Source organism: Varanus komodoensis, unplaced genomic scaffold (genome assembly GCF_004798865.1).
Source record: "Varanus komodoensis strain SLA01 unplaced genomic scaffold, ASM479886v1 scaffold1, whole genome shotgun sequence".
Classification (NCBI taxonomy): Eukaryota; Metazoa; Chordata; class Lepidosauria; order Squamata; family Varanidae; genus Varanus; species Varanus komodoensis.
In genome coordinates this window covers 137,155,275-137,172,505 of record NW_025335268.1, presented here as the reverse complement: position 1 = coordinate 137,172,505, position 17,231 = coordinate 137,155,275, and the positions used below count along the sequence as shown (strand labels likewise).

General features: G+C 41.5%; 1 protein-coding gene across 4 annotated transcripts in view; it reads left to right on the top strand.

Annotated features, from left to right (window-relative positions):
- DENND2C (DENN domain containing 2C) overlaps positions 1-15,936 on the top strand; it is a 63,008-nt gene extending 47,072 nt beyond the window's left edge. For all 4 annotated transcript variants that reach the window (XM_044447676.1, XM_044447668.1, XM_044447683.1 and 1 more), the window contains 10 exons: positions 681-750; positions 1,070-1,147; positions 3,275-3,415; positions 3,684-3,832; positions 5,733-5,910; positions 7,057-7,098; positions 9,525-9,630; positions 11,422-11,661; positions 12,501-12,587; positions 13,315-15,936. In XM_044447676.1, the coding sequence (XP_044303611.1) occupies positions 681-750; positions 1,070-1,147; positions 3,275-3,415; positions 3,684-3,832; positions 5,733-5,910; positions 7,057-7,098; positions 9,525-9,630; positions 11,422-11,661; positions 12,501-12,587; positions 13,315-13,346 (1,123 nt within the window). In that variant the 3' untranslated portion in view covers positions 13,347-15,936. The remainder of the gene's footprint in view (positions 1-680; positions 751-1,069; positions 1,148-3,274; positions 3,416-3,683; positions 3,833-5,732; positions 5,911-7,056; positions 7,099-9,524; positions 9,631-11,421; positions 11,662-12,500; positions 12,588-13,314) is intronic.
- Positions 15,937-17,231: the final 1,295 nt, after the last annotated feature.

Genomic DNA, 17,231 nt, shown 5'->3' with positions numbered 1-17,231 from the left:
CTTCAAAATACACGATCCTTTTTTCCTGTAAGACTCTAGCTCAGGAACCAGAAGCTCAGGGGGCTGAGTGCCCTTGATCTAGAGCAGGGCTTATCAAGGGTTGAATGGTGATGCTGGAAGTGGAAGAGTTTAGTAGGGTCTGGAGGTGGGGCTTGCCAGCCCTCACTAAAGAACTCCACATCTTTCTTTTGCTACAGTGTGCTGGCTCCAGAATAAGGATGTGGATGGGGTGCTGCCTTGGAAAGATTAATTTCAGTTTTGCCAACTTGCCAAGTTTTTGTATGACTTTAAAAAAATACAACTTAATTGTGATGTTGTTACTTTGGGCCCTTCCTTTTCTTTCTTTACGACAAAGTCAGAATGGCCTAGATGTTGCTGGTTGTCAATGCGCTATCCTGTTTACCTCCCTCAGTGTGACAGTGTAAGGGTGTGGGCCATTTCTGGGCTGCCAGTTGTGGTCATTTGTGGTAGGGTGGAGATCCTGGAAGGCTAGAAACAGATGAAATGTCTGCTGGGAATCTTAAGCAGCTTCTGAACAATCCATGCAAATGGGAACTGGAGAAAGAAGTGTTGTTTATGTCCATCAGTCAGAGTTGGGATGATGGGACCCTCTGCAGAATAGGCTTGGCTCTTGCCTTGCTTGCTTAGTTAATCTTGGCACATTTATTTTTGTTGTCCAGTGAAACCTTTTCCTTTGTGCTGACTGGTGAGGATGGCAGCCGCTGGTTCGGATATTGCAAGAAGCTCTTGGTAAGTAGCTCCTTGGCTCTGAGGCTAGTGCTGAAGTGTTGTGGTTGCAAATGAAGGATGTCTGCCATTTGACAATCCATTGGCCAAACAGTTCCAAATTTGCTACAGGAATTAACAGCCTAGATATATGAGCAAAATGCAACTTCAAGCCAACATGCAGGCTGGCAAGAAAAGAAAGAAAAAGATCTCCTTTTGGAAGCTACAGCCAGGGATGCTCAAGTTGCAGTGGATGCGAAAGATCCTTAGCAGTCTTTCCACCCTGCATGGCCTGCATGTTCTATGGCTTTGCATATAACTGTCTGCTCCTTTTGCCTTTCAGCCTGAAGGAAAGGGGAAGCGACTCCCTGAAGTATACTGCATGGTAAGCCGCCTAGGCTGCTTCAACCTTTTTTCCAAGGTGAGTGGACTGCTTTTGAGGTCCTAACAAAGGTAGCTCCTTAGTGGGTAAAATACCTTTCTGGGTTTGACATTGGTTGTTGGGAATGCAAAACTTTTTACTGCACATGGTGAGCATCTAAAGCATGGGGTGGGGAAGAATAATTTCTATGGAGACGAGATGCCAAAGGTGATCTTTCTTTCTTCTTTCTGCCTCCGTGCCCTTTCTTTCCGTCACGGCCTTCTTTACCTTCCCACTTCCTTTTCCTGTGGACTTAAAAGATTTAAAAAAATCAGGCTGAAGGAAGGTTTCATGTGGCTCTAAAGTTAAAGGTTGACCATTCCAGAGAGCAGGACACAGAATAATGGACTAAAGTGACAGGAAGCCAGATTCTGGCTGAACATTAGAAAAACTTCCTGACTGCTAGAGTAATGCAACAATGGAACCAATAATCCAGGAGGCATTGAAGGTGCAGTTGGACAGCCAACTGTTAGGGATGATTTAACCTGAATCCTTCACTGAGCAGGGAGTTGGCCCTGATGGCATTTTTGGCCCCTTTCAACTCTACTAATCTACAATTATATGATTCTCTCCTGCATCTAAAAGTGGGGATTAGCTTTTACTGCATATCTAGTGACATGGAAGCAAATTTGGTCTGCATTGGTAAACATCAATTGAGGTCCAGTCCTACCTTTCCTCAAAAATCCTCACTGGAAAGGATGCATAGTTCAACATAGTTCCTGTTTTTAAAAAGCTTTTCAAAACTTATGTTTAGTTGCCCTCATGCTAGAAGACAGGGATACTGCTCTGGGAACATTTGCAGAGAGAGTAATCTTATCTTCTGTCTTTGTAAATTGGCAAAATCATGAATTTTGTTTGTTTTCTGATCTATTCTGAAATTATTTCTTCACACCACAGCTGCCTTTCCTTGGAAGGCTTGTATGCAAGCTGTAGCAACTGCATGTACCCTGGTTTGCATCCGTCATCATTCATAAGCACTGTGACTTTGCTTGGCTTGCACATGAGATCTGTGCAATACATCTTTATTGGGTGTTTGCCGCAAGCTGATTAATATGATTAGGAAGATCCAGATCATAGGCTGTTGCTGTTACAGGGTTCATAACTGATTCCTGAATGGGGTCTGTGTTGGAACTTTCCCCTCCACCTCGATGGAATTTGATTTTCTCCCCCTTCTCCAGAGTTTACGCTGCTGCATGCAATTGCATGATGTGCCGAACAGAGGACAACCTTTTATTTTTATAACTTGCCTGCAAGAACCTGCCAACACTGCTCTTGAAACATCCCTGGGTTCAATGGATTAAAGTAAATTCAGGGGAAACAATTAAAAGAGGAAGCACTTTGAAAAAAATTCACATTTTATCTTCTGCCAGGATTTAGATAATTTGTATGAAATCATAGAATGATAGAATAGTGGAGTTGGAAGAAGCCATAAATACCATCAGGTCATCGGGAAATGATCTGTAATTAAACATTCACATTTAGTAGCCTCTGAATTTTAAAAGTCTTTGGCTTGCTCTTTGAACCATGTACAACCTCCATGTATCTGTGGTGGGATTAACATGGGATAAGATGTTATGAAGCATAATGTAAGCATATGGGCATTTATTGCTTTTTATAGATTTAAGGGATTGGAATGGATTGTTCTGCCCCTGCCCTCATGCAAGGTCCTCCTTCAGAATTTCATTGTACTTGCTATTCCAAAATACTAGTTGCCATTTAGAAAAAACGAAGGGGGCAACAATGCACCAAAAATAGAACTATTGTGAAAGTGCATCATGTGCCAAAGCTGCTGGGAACAAGCTTTGGAAAGAGTGGACATGATGTAATCATCATGAAGGGCATGTATGGGGTGTATCTGCCTCCCCCGCCCCATGCTTGGGGAAACCTGTCTCACTTCTAGGAGAAAAATTAGTTTTTTTGAAAAGCTGTGCTGCTAGATAAGGCTGTCTATATTGTAAAAGATAGATGCATTTACTTTGTGCCTGCTTGTATATAATCCAGCGTGACAAAAGCAAAACAACACAGGCTGAAATGTGCAGAGGGGCCATTTCGATCCTCTCTGCTTTTTTCCCCTTGTATTGTGGCCAAGAAGAATGAGTCGAATTTCTGTATACTTTCCTTATGCAGATACTAGATGAAGTGGAGAAGAGGCGTGAGATGTCCCCAGCTCTTGTCCACCCATTCATGCGCAGTGTCATGGAGGCACCATTCCCTGCTCCTGGGCGCACCATCACTGTAAAGAGCTTCCTTCCAGGAGCTGGAAATGAGGTATTTGCAAAGACATGGTTCATGTACTAGCAAAGGAGTGAGGAGCAATCCCAGTGATCCCAATTAAAATCCTAGGGAAGGCTTATTTTGCTGTCCATGATGAATTCACATGAGTCAACTGATTGCTGTCAGCCTTTAACTGGCGAGCTCTTGATTCTATCCCAGTTTTGCAGCTGAGCACCTACCAAATGTTTTTGTTTTCTGGGGAAAATAATAAGAAAATTGTGCAGTCCTTGTCAGTGACTCTGTTACATCTCTTTGCTGTTAGGTGATTGAGCTTTGCCGTCCACTAGATTCTCGGCTGGAGCATGTTGACTTTGAATGTCTACTTGAGTGCCTAAGTGTCTCTCACTTGATCCAAGTATGTGCTTCTCTCCTGCTGGAAAGGAGAGTTATCTTTGTTGCTGACAATTTAAGGTAAGACATAAATATGGTTCCCTTCCTGGTTTGACAGCATTCTAGTTTTCCTTTTTCTTTGGAAACTTCCATGCCAAACCTTTCAAAGTTTTGTAGTCATATATGATACAGAAAAAACAAATCTAGGTTTCAGAAAATACAAACTCTAGAAATATTAAGCAGATATGCATGTTTAACTACATCCACAACATTCATAACATTAATAATTGTGATACACTTGCAGCTTCCAGGCAAGTATTTAACTGATATGTTTCACTGGATAGTTTTGTGTGTATTGGGGTTCAGCAGGTCCATAGAAGGACACTGCTTTGATTAAAACAATTTCCAGAGGGATAGCCATATTAATCTGTGCAGGAAAAACAAGAAAATTTGTGGCACCTTAAACACTACAAAATGTATTCAGGCATAAGGCCTCATGGACTTTAATTCACTTCAATAGATGTGCGAAATATTATCGAACATTTCAAATATATCTAATAATAGTAATACACAGTACACATGGTGTAGGAAACTGTAAACTTCAGGGATGTTTTCACTTACTTGCTTTCCTGTGTGATATACACTGCCTTATGTCAGCAATGCCCTCTGCATTCTGTATGGGACAAACAGGATACTCTATACAGGAAATAATAAATGGTCACTAAGTTTATTTATTTATTTAAAACATTTCTATGCCACCCCTATCGCAACAAAGCTCACAACATTCATTCATAAAAAGATACAATTAATCATTTAAAAAACTGGTACCATCTCGGCTATATATATTAAAATCTATAAATACAATAATAATAAATTAACAGTTAAAATAACTTTTAAATAAAATAAAAAGGTCTTCGCCTGGCGCCAAAAAGTTGCTATCAGAAATTGCAATATTAAAATCCCCCAGAAATTAGTGGGAAAATACTTCTGCCTCATAAGTGCTCTCTTTGAAGTGGCCATGATGGAGAAGTCTTTATGGTATCAAAAGGCTTGGTTGGTTTTGCTGAAGTTAGGGACTCCTTGTTGGTGAGGGATTGCATGAAACCTCTGCTGATAAAAGAATTGTCTACAGAGGACTAAGGAAGCTGGGGGGACAGAAGACCCTGGGAGAAACTACTTTGGCTATAGGTGTCTCTGTGGAAGTTGGTCTTGGAAGGAGGAGGAAGGACTTTTACATACTTTTACCTCTTCCTTGCCTGTGTGTGCGCTCTCTCTCACTTTCACAGACACAGAGACAGAGAATATCAGGCAAGTAGTGGGGACTTGTGTTGCTCTCAGTTTGCAAGAGCAGGTGGATGTTTGAAATTCTAGGCAAAGTAACTCTGCCTTGAAGGGAGCAATTTGGAGTGATGAAAAGTCTCAGCAGACTAAGGGAGGGATAAAAAGTTTCTCCTTTTTGAAGCAGCTTTTCAAGCAAAAAAGAAAAATACTATTGGTCTACTTTTCTTTGAATCTGGATATAGCATGCAGTTTACTGCAAACTAAGCAAAAGTCTTGCAGGGCTAGTATGCATGTTCAGAAAAAGTTAATGGGACAATCTTCCTGGACTGTACTACTTCCTAGACTGTACCTGGTGGGGCATAGCATCTGTGAAAGCTGCTCTGTATAAAGCAAAGTGCAGATAGAAGTCTAGCATGCAAAGGAGAAACAGAGGACAGATCCTTTCCTACTGGCATACTGGCTTTCCATGGCCAAGGAGTCTTTAATATAAGGCAGCACTCACTTTTGCAGTTCACTGCCTTCATTGTGCAATGGTACACTTCCAAGAGCAGCAAGTGCTTTTTTCTTGCATAGAAATACATCAAGCCCCACATTTTAGTATGTACCTGTATGGGCCCACTTTCTTTGGTTTACAGAAATTTTGTCTCTCTGAGGATTTTGTAAACTGACAAATGTTTCCTGTAATATTTTTTCGAACCAGCACCTTGTCCAAGTGTGGCCATGCTGCAGTTGCAACACTCTACCCGTTCACCTGGCAACACACCTATATCCCTGTCCTGCCAGCTTCCATGATTGACATTGTCTGCTCTCCAACCCCTTTCCTTATTGGCATTCTCTCCTGTTCATTAACACATCTCCAGGACCTGCCTATAGAAGAGGTGAGATCTTGGGAGGGAATGCATGGGGTGGTGATGTACCCATGACTACACTGCCGTAGTGGAGAAAGGCCTGAAGGTTTGTGGTGATATTTGTGGACCTCTTTATTGTAGAGCAGTGATGAGTGACTTGTGGCCCGCCAGACATTTTGTCTTACAGCTCCCGTCAACTTTTGCCAGCAAAGCCAATAATAAGGGATGGTAGGATGTAGGCCAAAATAACTGGAAGGCCATAAGTTGCCCATCCCTGTTGTAAGGAACAGGCCAAGTTCTTCCATGGATCCTACACATGCATATGAATGTAGTTCATCTCAATTATCATCGCATATTGATGTTCTGGTGCTTTTGTGACATGTGTTTGTCCAAGGGCCATTCACAAAACCAATGGAAGTAGGACCTTTTAAGGTTCTGAAAAATCTAGGAACCTGAAAGTTCATATGTGGGACATGTAAACCATCCAGACAGCTTCATCTGTGGGGTGGTATAGAAATAAAATTAATAATGATAATGATGATAATACTCTTTCTTCATTTTCTGTGTTGGTAATTACTAATTGATATAGCCCCCTTTATGCATGATGCTGAGAGTAATTGCTCCCTCTACCCCAAACGGGCCCAAATTAAAGCAATTTTATTTATTTATTTTATTTGCTTTAGATCCCACCTTTTCCCCTTTTCTTTTAAAGAACTCAAAGTGGCTTATATCATAGGGCAATATTAAGTACTGCTAGCTGCATTCCACCTGCAGGACCTGTTGTGAACAGGTATTAGCACTCCTGAAAGCAACCTCAGAAACATGTAGAAAAGTTTGTTTCTTGAACCTGAAAGGTCAGTGGGGCTCCCCTCCATGAGCTTTGCCGACCCGTCTCACTCTGGGAATGTGTGCCCCTGCTCTTTCCAGTTACAGCCCATAGCTATGAAGTTATAACCTTGTCACAACCTAAAGAACTGCAGTGACTTGGTAAGAAGGGCTTTACTGGAGCGAGCTGGTACGTGTTAGCCATTTCATGCAGTTGCACAGGGAAAAACCTGGTCATATGGATCAGCATGAGGGTGGGGAGCAGAGACTGCATGAAGGACCCAGGAATTATCTACAGTACAGCACACAGGCAATAACACTGTACCTCTTCCTCTCTCTTTCTCTCTGTAGGTACTGATAGTTGATCTCTGTGCTGATAAGTTTTTGCAACAGGTGAGTAAATGACTTGTCCATTGACTGCTTCTCAGGCAAGTGGAGCAATTATTTCAGAGTGGTGCCATTTGGAAGTGGTTGAAAGTAAACTAAGGGCCAGGCTGCATATGACCTATAATATCCATGGTCAGGCTCAGTGATGCTTTGTTTAGACCTCAACATGGGGGGATGAAGATGTCTCACTATTTAATTCTTTCTTTGTCATTTCTTTGATTCAGAGTCCTTTGTTTGCTCCAAAACTGCTGTTAGCTACCGTAGAGGAAAAAATAGGTACTTATATTGTACTGCTCTTTTTTCCTCCGTACTTGAATATCAGGTTTTTGCAGGAGGGGCTTTTCACTCTTTTTTTCTCCCCAACACCATTTCTCAAATTTCAGTAGTCCTTCTTTCAGTGCTGTTGCCCTGAACCAGTCCCCACCTGCAGCTACATTTTAAGTCCAAAAAAAAAAAAAAAAAAAAAAACCGAGTTGAAGTTGGCTTGCTTACGTATACTTATTTATGATTGGACTATGCAGCCTGGTGTCTTTCATGTCTTTTGGGCTACAGCTCCCATCAGTCCCAGCCAACATGGCTAACGGTCAGTGATTATGGGAGTTTAAATCTAAATGAGCTGGAGGGCACTAGCTCTGCTTGACTTGCCTGCCTCTGCTTGACATTAACCATATTTTGTTCAGGCTTGGAGGATGCTGCAAGCTATGCTGCTTTGAGTGCCTTTTGGTAGTAAGGCAGACTGCAAGTTAGATAAATGATCAAACATCTCTGTGCAGCCACCTCAAGGAAGCAGGCACTGTGCAAACCTGTAGAATAGCTAAGCTATTTCTTATAAAGCTAAACTAAGGTATAGTATTAAGTCTGAAATGATCTCTTATGTTAGTTGTGTGATTAGGCTTTACATTTGTGTCTTATTTTAAAGAGCAGCTGTGGAAAGCACCAGGGAGGATTGTAGTGTGGATTGCAGTTTTAATGCCCTCCCTCCTCCCTGAAGTTAATCATTGCCTTGGGAGAAAAGCTGCCATTAACAGCAGAATTTTGGGATCAGTCTCACCTTTCTGAGGGCCTTATCTGGATTGATGCTCTCCTTGCACACACTCCAGCTTTCCTATGGCTGCTACTTACAAATAAAACTGTAACCAGCCCTGGCTCTCAAGTAATGACAATACCCTTCCCTGGGTTGTTTGATGTGATGTCTGACCCAGATAGCTGGGTTGTTGAGGGACAAATAACCCAGTATTTGAGCCCATCCTTGCTGGGTTGTTTGACAAACTGGATGGAAGGTGAAGGTGGTAAGCAGAGATTAGGCAGCTTGCTTACTCCTGCATGACTCCAATGTTCCATGGATTAATCATCTCATGAATTGCTGTTTCATGTGAACCAGGTCTAAGCCAAACTACACATGTGGGATAACATGAAGCTTGGCCCTTAGCATGGTCTTGCCTCTCCTGCATACTGCCTATTTTCTGCATTTCTTTTCCACAAGGTTTCTTGTCTTCATTGTCTAGACAGAATTTCCTGTGGACAGCTGTTCTTAAAATAATCTCTCATGAAGTCATTCTCTGCTGGTCTCCCTTCTCCCTTGTTGACTGAAGGTGCTTCTCTAACAGGCAAAACAGAGATTGACAAACTGTAGTATTCCACAAAGCAGAAGTAAGTGGGGGTGAGCTTTGTGGTTCTAGCACATGCTCTGAATTTTAAATTAACAGCTTCTCTTTGTGGCATTTAGTACTTCAGTATATCATAGAGTCATAGAATAGTAGGGTTGAAAGGGGCCAAGAAGGTCAGCAGGTCCAGTGCATGGCTGGGGCAGGATGGCAAATCACACCATCCTAGTCAGATGACTGTCTAGTTTTGCTTTGAATGTCTGTAGTGTTGGAGATTGCACAACTTTTTTTGGCAACTAGTTCCACTATCAGATTGCATGAAGGAGGTTGCTGACCCTAGGTGGTACTACTTGTTTGTATAGTGCTATAAATATACACAGCACTTGGCAGAGATCTGGTTCGTACCCAACTGTGGCAAATCATGGGTTAATTAATCCAAGATTGCCCTACTGGATTTAATCCACAATAAACCCACAGTATCTGGGTTTGGACATTATATAAGAATTTTTTATTAGGCAAAAGTAGCACAAGCAAAGGTCGAGGAATTTACTGCCTAAGTATGTGGGAGAGGGGAACATGAGAGAGGCAAGGACAGCTTTGTTTGGAACTTCTGCAGTACTTTATTTGTATAGCAAAAATCTGTTTCTGCAGTCTGTTTTAAACATCAGTTTTAATTTGTTCAGCATTTTTGACACATGCATGCTTATATTCCATACTCATATTGTTATATTCTATATAATATTATTCTATAACTGATGTAATTCCTTCGTGCAACATTTAATTCCATTTTTGAATACAGTAACCCCCACACCCCACTTGCTTTCAAAGGTTTCAGATGAGGATGAAATCCTACCTCACAAACTCCAGGCTGCACTTGTACAGATTTTGGAAGAAAGAAATGAAATTTTGTCACAGGAGCGGAGTTACAAACAAGGTGACTGAATTATTTTAATTTAATTTAATTTAATTTAATTTAATTTAATTTAATTTAATCTTATCTATGAATGAATGAATGAATGAGACTTCTATGCCGCCCCATTCGCCGAAGCCTCGGGGCGGCTCACAACCATAAATAAATTTCAATAGAATAGTATAAATTAACAATATAAATTAAGTCGCCCTGGCCAAAGAATAATGAATAAATAATATTAACAATTAAAATAACATTTGAATAAAAAGGTCTTTGCCTGGCGCCGAAAAACAAATAACGACGGCGCCAGGCGGACCTAGATTGGGTGCCACTGCAGAGAAAGCCCTTCTCCGAGTACTCACCCTCCTAATTTCCTTCACGGAGGGTTCCTGGAGAAGGGCCTCTCCCGCAGATCTCAAGGGGCAGGCGGGCATATATGGACATAGTGAGTTATTGCTGAGAATCTTAACTTCATAGTTCTGTGTTACGTTTTGTGTTCTGTGTTACGTTTATGGGCCTTGTGTCTGAGGCCTTGAATTTGTGAAATGAGTGGGAGAAACCTTCGAAGCCTAGATATACTAAATATACCTTGACATGAGAGAGGCTTAGGATTCATGATCTTTATGGTTTCTAAGGATACATGATCTTTAAGGGTCTGTCCTGGACACTTGGGATGCTTCCAGATTGAGGGATCATAGTTCTGCCTATTAGTAGGCAGTGTGCAGCATTTTTTTCTTTTTCCTAAACATTTTTTTCCATTAAGCACAAAGGTGGGAGAAGTGGTGGGAAAATACAGGAGGGTTCTGGGTAGAAGATGTCAGTGGCTGGGCTTCCTCATAAATTCCATGGGTAAACCAGGGCAATGGCACTAGAGCAGCCTTGCCTGTAAGCACCCCAGTCTAATGTATACTGGGGGCAACAGAAATATTCCTGGAAAGGCAGATACTCCTTTTCCTCTAGGACAAGCCTAATTGGCAAAATGGAAGCTAAGCTTTCATACTCACCTTGGTCCTCCTCAGTCATGATGACCAGTCTCTTACATTAAACACTTCACTTGTGCTCCATTTTTATTTTGCTGTACATAGCAGCTGTGAGAGGGCCCTGTATTGACTGCTGCATGACTGGAGGCTTTTAACATCTTTGCTTCCCATGCCACAGTTCCAGAGACTGCCGATAGCTGTTATATGTGGTAGGAGTGGCTGCCATTAGCTCTATAACCTTGGAGAGTAAAGGTTTTAATTGATGGAAGAGTGTTCAGAAGCCACATCTGTATGAAACTAGACAAGCAGGAGTCTAGAAAACCTCAGATGTCTCTACTACAGTGTGGCATGTGTGTACGTGGTGAGAAAGCAAGGGCAGTGGAGAACTGGCAGGAGGGGGTTTGACTCTTCATTGGTGGTAGAGGGAGGGGAGATTGCAAGGGAAAATCAGTGACTGGGAAAGCGTTAAGCATGCACACCAGCACAGTGCCCACTGCTTATCCCCAGCGAAGTGCACATACACCCTGTTGCTTTTGCAAGAGAAATGTGGGCACTGGAACTGCCAGGCCTGTCTTTGCTGCTGGGCATCTTCTGGTGCTGATGTTTGTGGTTATGCTACTGCCCTTAATTTGGTACTGGAGTGCAACCACTGCAGCTGCTGTAACTGCTGATGTCCCGAGTTATGTTAAATTTTGTTATCAGTCTTTCAGTTGTGTGAGGTGTTGTCTCCAACCCAGCTAATAGGTTGGGTGCGCTTTGTATAGTGTCTGGGAAAGAAGTACAGATTGCTTTCTCCAGAAAGGAGATGTGACTGCTTTTGTGTGTTTTGTATTAGGTGATGTGTCCCTGGACTCCCTTGTTTCAGAGGCTTTTGTGCGCTTTTTTGTGGAGATTGTGGGGCACTATTCCTTGCACATGAACGTCACTGAGAAAGGGGAGCGTGTATTCCAGCGAGAGCCCTTCCGGAAGTCCCACACCTCCCGCAATGTGCGTCATTTCCTAGACATCTTCATGGAGACGCAAATGTTTGCTGGTTTCATACAGGATCGAGAGCTGCGAAAGAGTGGAGTTAAAGGTGAGACCTGCCAAATGGTACAAATCTGGAATAGAATCAAAGAACAAAAATGGTAGAAATCTGGAACTCCTTTATGCTTGCAGACCACTCTGTCTTCTTGCTCAGTCTGGAAGCTGTCTTCTAACTGTAGAGGAGTGTTGTGAGTTCTTGTATCTTCTGAACCTGTAAAAATGGATGGTTGATTTGCACCACCAACAAAAGCATTTTTATTCACTAGTTCTGGAAGAGTGCAGTGGCTCAGTGGTTTAATAATTTGTCTAAGCTTCCTGTTCCCTTTAAGGCATCTCTCAGCAATACAATGAATGTCAGTAGGCTGCTCTCAAAGATATGACTGTCTTGCCAGGTGTAAAAATGTTTACTTCACTGAAGGTGAGCTATCCCCAAATTTACCCACTGAGAGGGTAAAGGATGGAAAACTTAACAACTCCCCTGTAACCCAGAATGTGATGGTATGATCACAGTAGGCTTATTTGGGTCATAGGCTCTTCCCTTATTTTTAGACAGGAAGCTGATATTTACATATCACAGTAAATGTATTACAGTTGGCATGCCATGCTGCAGAACTGAGACATTGCCTTCCATTTTCAGAGGTCCTATACATATGTCAGAACAGAATTCAGATTTTTCTCAGTTGAATTTTTTTTTTGTTTGCAACTGCATTATTGAAACAAAGTGTAAAAAGAACAGTATGCTGCAGAAAAGTGTGTGATTTAGGAGGCAATCCCATGCAAGTTGAGGCAGAAAAATGGCCTAGTTCTCCCAGCTTGTTGAGAGGTGTAAGCATTTTTCTGTTCAGACTTGTATAGGATGGCACCTTAAGTGACATTTTCCTTTTCTAGGCTTGTTCGAAGTCCGTGCTTTGGAATATTTGGAGACCATTCCTGAATCTGAGCCCAGTGGAATGAACAAAATCCTTCGCAGTCTGGGTAAATAATGATCTGCTTTAGTCTTTGCTGTCTTGGTTACTTGTGATGTGTATAACTATCTGTTTGAGAAACACTTACAGACTTGATGATACTCTTCTTTTGCTAGAATTCTGGTGGAAACTGAGCTGAGCTTCATACGAACTTTCTTTGCAAAGCTGCCTGTTTCATGTGTGTCTGTTCCCCTTTGTGCATAGGACAAATAACTTACAACTATAGAACTTATAAGTATAGGAAAAAATTAAGTCCCACCATTGCTGAGCCAGCATGGATGGTTGGGGAATGCAGACTTTTTTCTGTCTAAATATGCATAAAGATTTCAGCCTAAAATTCCCTTAGGCATGCAGAGCTATCTGTGCAGTTCCGTGGCTTATTTCCTTTAAAATATTTATTTATTAGATTTATATCCTGCTTTTTTCTTAAAACAAAATGAAAGCAGCTTACCTCATTCTCTTCCTGATGCTCTCAGTCTTATCCTCACAAAACAACCCTGTGAGGTGGGTTGGGCTGAGAGTCTGGGACTGGTCCAGAGTAACCCAGTTGACTCTCTAGCTGAGCAGGGACTACAACCCAAATCACCTGAGCCCAGATTGCACTCTTAACCACTATACCACACTGAAGATGCATTTATTCTGTTACTTATAAATGACATCAGGTACCATGGCAAGGCAAGATTTGCACAAATAAACTTACTAATCTAAGTCTTGATCTTTATATATTTTTCTTTTAGGTAATAAAATGAAATTTCTACAAAAAAAGTGAGAAGCCGAGTACAAAATTGCTGCTAAGCATGATTTTAAGTTCCAAACAAGCCATAATGATGTGGCACTGCATTGGCTGTTGCGTGGTATCGGGAATTTTTGGACTTCGCTCAGAAGAGCTTCATCCAACTGGGAAAGAGAACCCAAAACCAGAGTGGAATTCTCAATGTTTGCTCTACCTGGTCCAACTGGAGTATTACTGGGAGAAACTGGGTTTCTTCAACTGTGGAACTGGTCTGCAAGGGGAACACAATTAACTGTATGGATTGTATCCCTGTTTATGCTGCTTGGCCTGAAGAGACCTTCCCTTCATCCTCAAATATAATTTTTTAAAAAATATATATATATATGATTCCTGCTCAGAGCAATCCTGGGGCTAAATTGATGCCCTTTATACAGTGGAACTAACTATGGAAAACAGCATGAATCCAGCAATTGATCTATGCTGATACTGTACTGTAGAGATATTTTGTGCAAGGAAAAGGGCCCATATAACTGGAAAGGTAAACTTGGTAGAAGCAGTTCAACCATCCTCATCTATTATGTCACCCAGTTATGTTCTCTGCTGTTGGCCTTAGTTCAGCTATGTTTTCTCAAACCATTGGCTTTACTTATGTATTGCAAAGCCTTCTGTTTTGCAGGTATTAACAGCAAAAGAAGAACATCCACCTGTTTGATACTTTGGTTTTATGCTGCAAAAACCTCGGCCTCTGTCAGTTGCTGCAAACATACATGTTGTTTGGACTTTTTACAAACTCATCTCCATTACACCATGGGATTTACCTTACAGAAGAGTGATGTTTACTTGTTAGGAAAATGCCCTTTGATCCCAATTGGGAGACATGAAGACTTTTACAGTGGCATTACAAAGAGCGGGGTTTGATACAGAGCCACTCTAAAAAGATAAGCAAGCTTCTTATAACTGCATTTTGCTGTGAAACCTGTGTGGGATAGAAATAGTTCTCCCTCAGATATTGAACATCCAACTAAAACATTTTCCTCCTCCTCTAAACCTAGGTCTGTTACCTGCTTTTAAGAAATGCTATCTTGGTAGCCACCATTACAGGAAAGAGATCAAATGCTGCACACTGTATTCCAGCTCCTCTGTGGCTTGCATACCATTTGAAACAGCAGTTTATAGTTTCTAATAACAAATACATGTTCCCTGAAGTTAAGCTATTATGATAGATTGTCATTTGTCTTACTAAACTACTCCAGTGCCTCTGCGGACCTGTCATGTGTCACTGGTTACTTTCCAATGAAGCTTTACCGTATGTTTACACAGAACAAATGAACTCAGGATAAATAGAACTTTTATGTGGCCTTGGACTAAGTCAAAATTGCCAAATAAGAGTGATTCTTTTGACACATTGAAATGTTGTACGCTGGTGCACTGGATTAGTCTTTCTCTGCCACACAGCTAAACAGCCCCCCAGATTAGGATGAAATATGGATTTGGGGTCCATATGTTTCTATGTTGATTACCTGTATCTGAAATCTGCTGCTTATTCTGGGGAGAGATCCTGAATGCTATTTTTTGCAACACACAAAATGGACCAGACCAAAAAGGAAAGAAAAGGTGAGGGGCGGGGTGAGAAAAATTGTAGCAGAGCTCATGTAAAAAGTTTTTGCATGTGGTCTGAATTCCCAGCTGTGCCTACAATGTTTCTGGCAGAAAGAATTGGCAAAAACTTGGTCCCAGTGATCTGTCATTGGATGCAGGAGTGTATCAGGAGGCCTGAAAATGATTTCTTTCTAGGTCCAGTTGTGCAAGGCCAACAGGGCACCCCATCCACATTTACCCCAAAATAGTTCCCTCCAAATACAGTACACAAAGGTTTTTAGTCTTAGCGGGAATGGAGAATGTGTGGCCTTCTAGTTAAGTGAACTGCAACTTCCATCAACCTTAGGCAGAATACCCAATGGTGAGATATGATGCGAATTGCAGTCCAAGTGACATCTGGAGGTCCTCATTTTCCTCATTCCTAGCTGCTTTAGAATAAGTACTGTGAACTTAATGGCACCTAAAAGACCTTGTTGGTCACATATTTAGGGCCACTGTTTTACTTGGTTTGCTGTTGCAGTTGTTTTGAATCTTTACTGTTGCCACTCTTGAATTAGTTTCTTGATAAGAGGAAGCAAGAATTAATCACTGATTGAATAGTATGTTTCAGCACTCAAAACTAAGCTGCACTTGATCAGAGGGCAGGAAGGAAACTTATTTTGTTGTTCATGTCCACTTTTAGAAAATAGGGAGTTAATTTAGCCCCCAGGGTATATAACCCTAATTTTTATAATTCCACTGACACTATTGCACACAGCTAGATAGGAAATACATACCTTTCCATCATATCCAGGAAACCTTCAGACCATCTGTACTTCTTGGTGCTGGTCTTTCTCCTGTGTGGTGTGCTTTTTTGTTTTTGTTTTTAATTTAAGTCTGTTCTGCTCAGTGTGAATCAAGCCATATTCTGTGGTGTATAGATGAAACCAAAATTGTATGTACAGTAACTGAACCAAAATAAACCAGGTTCTTTCAGGAACAAGTTCAAATAAAATATGCTCCTTTTTTGGTGTGTATTGAACCATCACTTTGTTCTGTCAATGCTATGCATCCAGTATTCTTTATACCTCTGGTTTTCCCTGAAAGGTCCAGCTCTTGAAATGGGGAGAGAGCAGATATGTGATAACCTTACTAGAAGTGGAATTTTGGAAGCAGTGGAGTTCTGCATTAGTGTCTGGAAGCAACAGTGTGTGCAGAAGATTATGAACTGTGTTCTAAATAATTTTGATGCAAGTGTGTTATTCCAGAGTGACTGCCTGTACCTGTAATGCCATAGCTTTATAGACATGATTCCATGTGTTTGGAGACTAACCTTTTAAATCCCTAAATAACCAAATGGCAAGACCCCTGTAGAGGGCCGTTCTTATTTGTGCATGCAGTTAACAGAAGTTTCTTCACTTGACATCTTGATACATAATAGTACAAGGATGTATGGCTTCTGAGATTGCTAAAACTGCTGCATTAGAGGCAGTTTCCAGCTTTTCGTGCTGTAAAAATTATTTTGCCTATCTTGCTTCTATAAGCACCAGAACAGAGGGTATCAACTTGTAGTTTATTCAGGAGGTCCACAGGTGGCAGAACAGTTAAGATATCCATACCTAGCCCTATCTTGAGATCAGAGTTCGATTATCAAACAGACTAACACCTGGTACTTTATAGCCACAGATTTTCATAATACAACATTGGCAGAGTTACTGATTTTTCCCCCTAAAAATCTACATTGACTGAGCTTCTCTGCAGCCTAGGGTTTTCTGGTCTAAGGTGTAGCAGACAACACCCTTATCTTGCTTAAAGTACTCACTCCAGATCAGCCTCTCCAGGTGTGTCAGACAACTACTTTAAGCATAGAAGCCTGCAGCTGGGAATTGAAGTCCAACATATCTGCAGGGAAGCAGTTTGCACAAGACCCCTCTAGGGTATTTAACCCAAAATAAAAGATTTTTCAAATACCCCTGTCAGCAAGACGAGGTTGCACCCATACAGCAGTTATGGAGCTTGAATCTAATGCTGGCCAACCTGTTGTGTCTCCAGAGCAGTGCTTAGTAGTACCAAGAAGAGTTGCTGGAATGCTCCCCTAGCCACAGTTCCTTATCTCTCCTAATTCTTGCATCATGCTGATTTCTTTTTCCGGGGATTATAATAAACATCTTTGGACCGTTAGTCCCGCATAGCGGTGAGACTCTGGTTAAAATCAGCTGCATTTGCAGCTGAGTAACGGATGTTAGATTGTCGGTCTTCTTGAACAGCCTTCCCCAACCTGGTGGCATTTGGACTGCAACACCCAGAATTCCCAGTCAATGGACCTGCTGGATGGGAATTCTG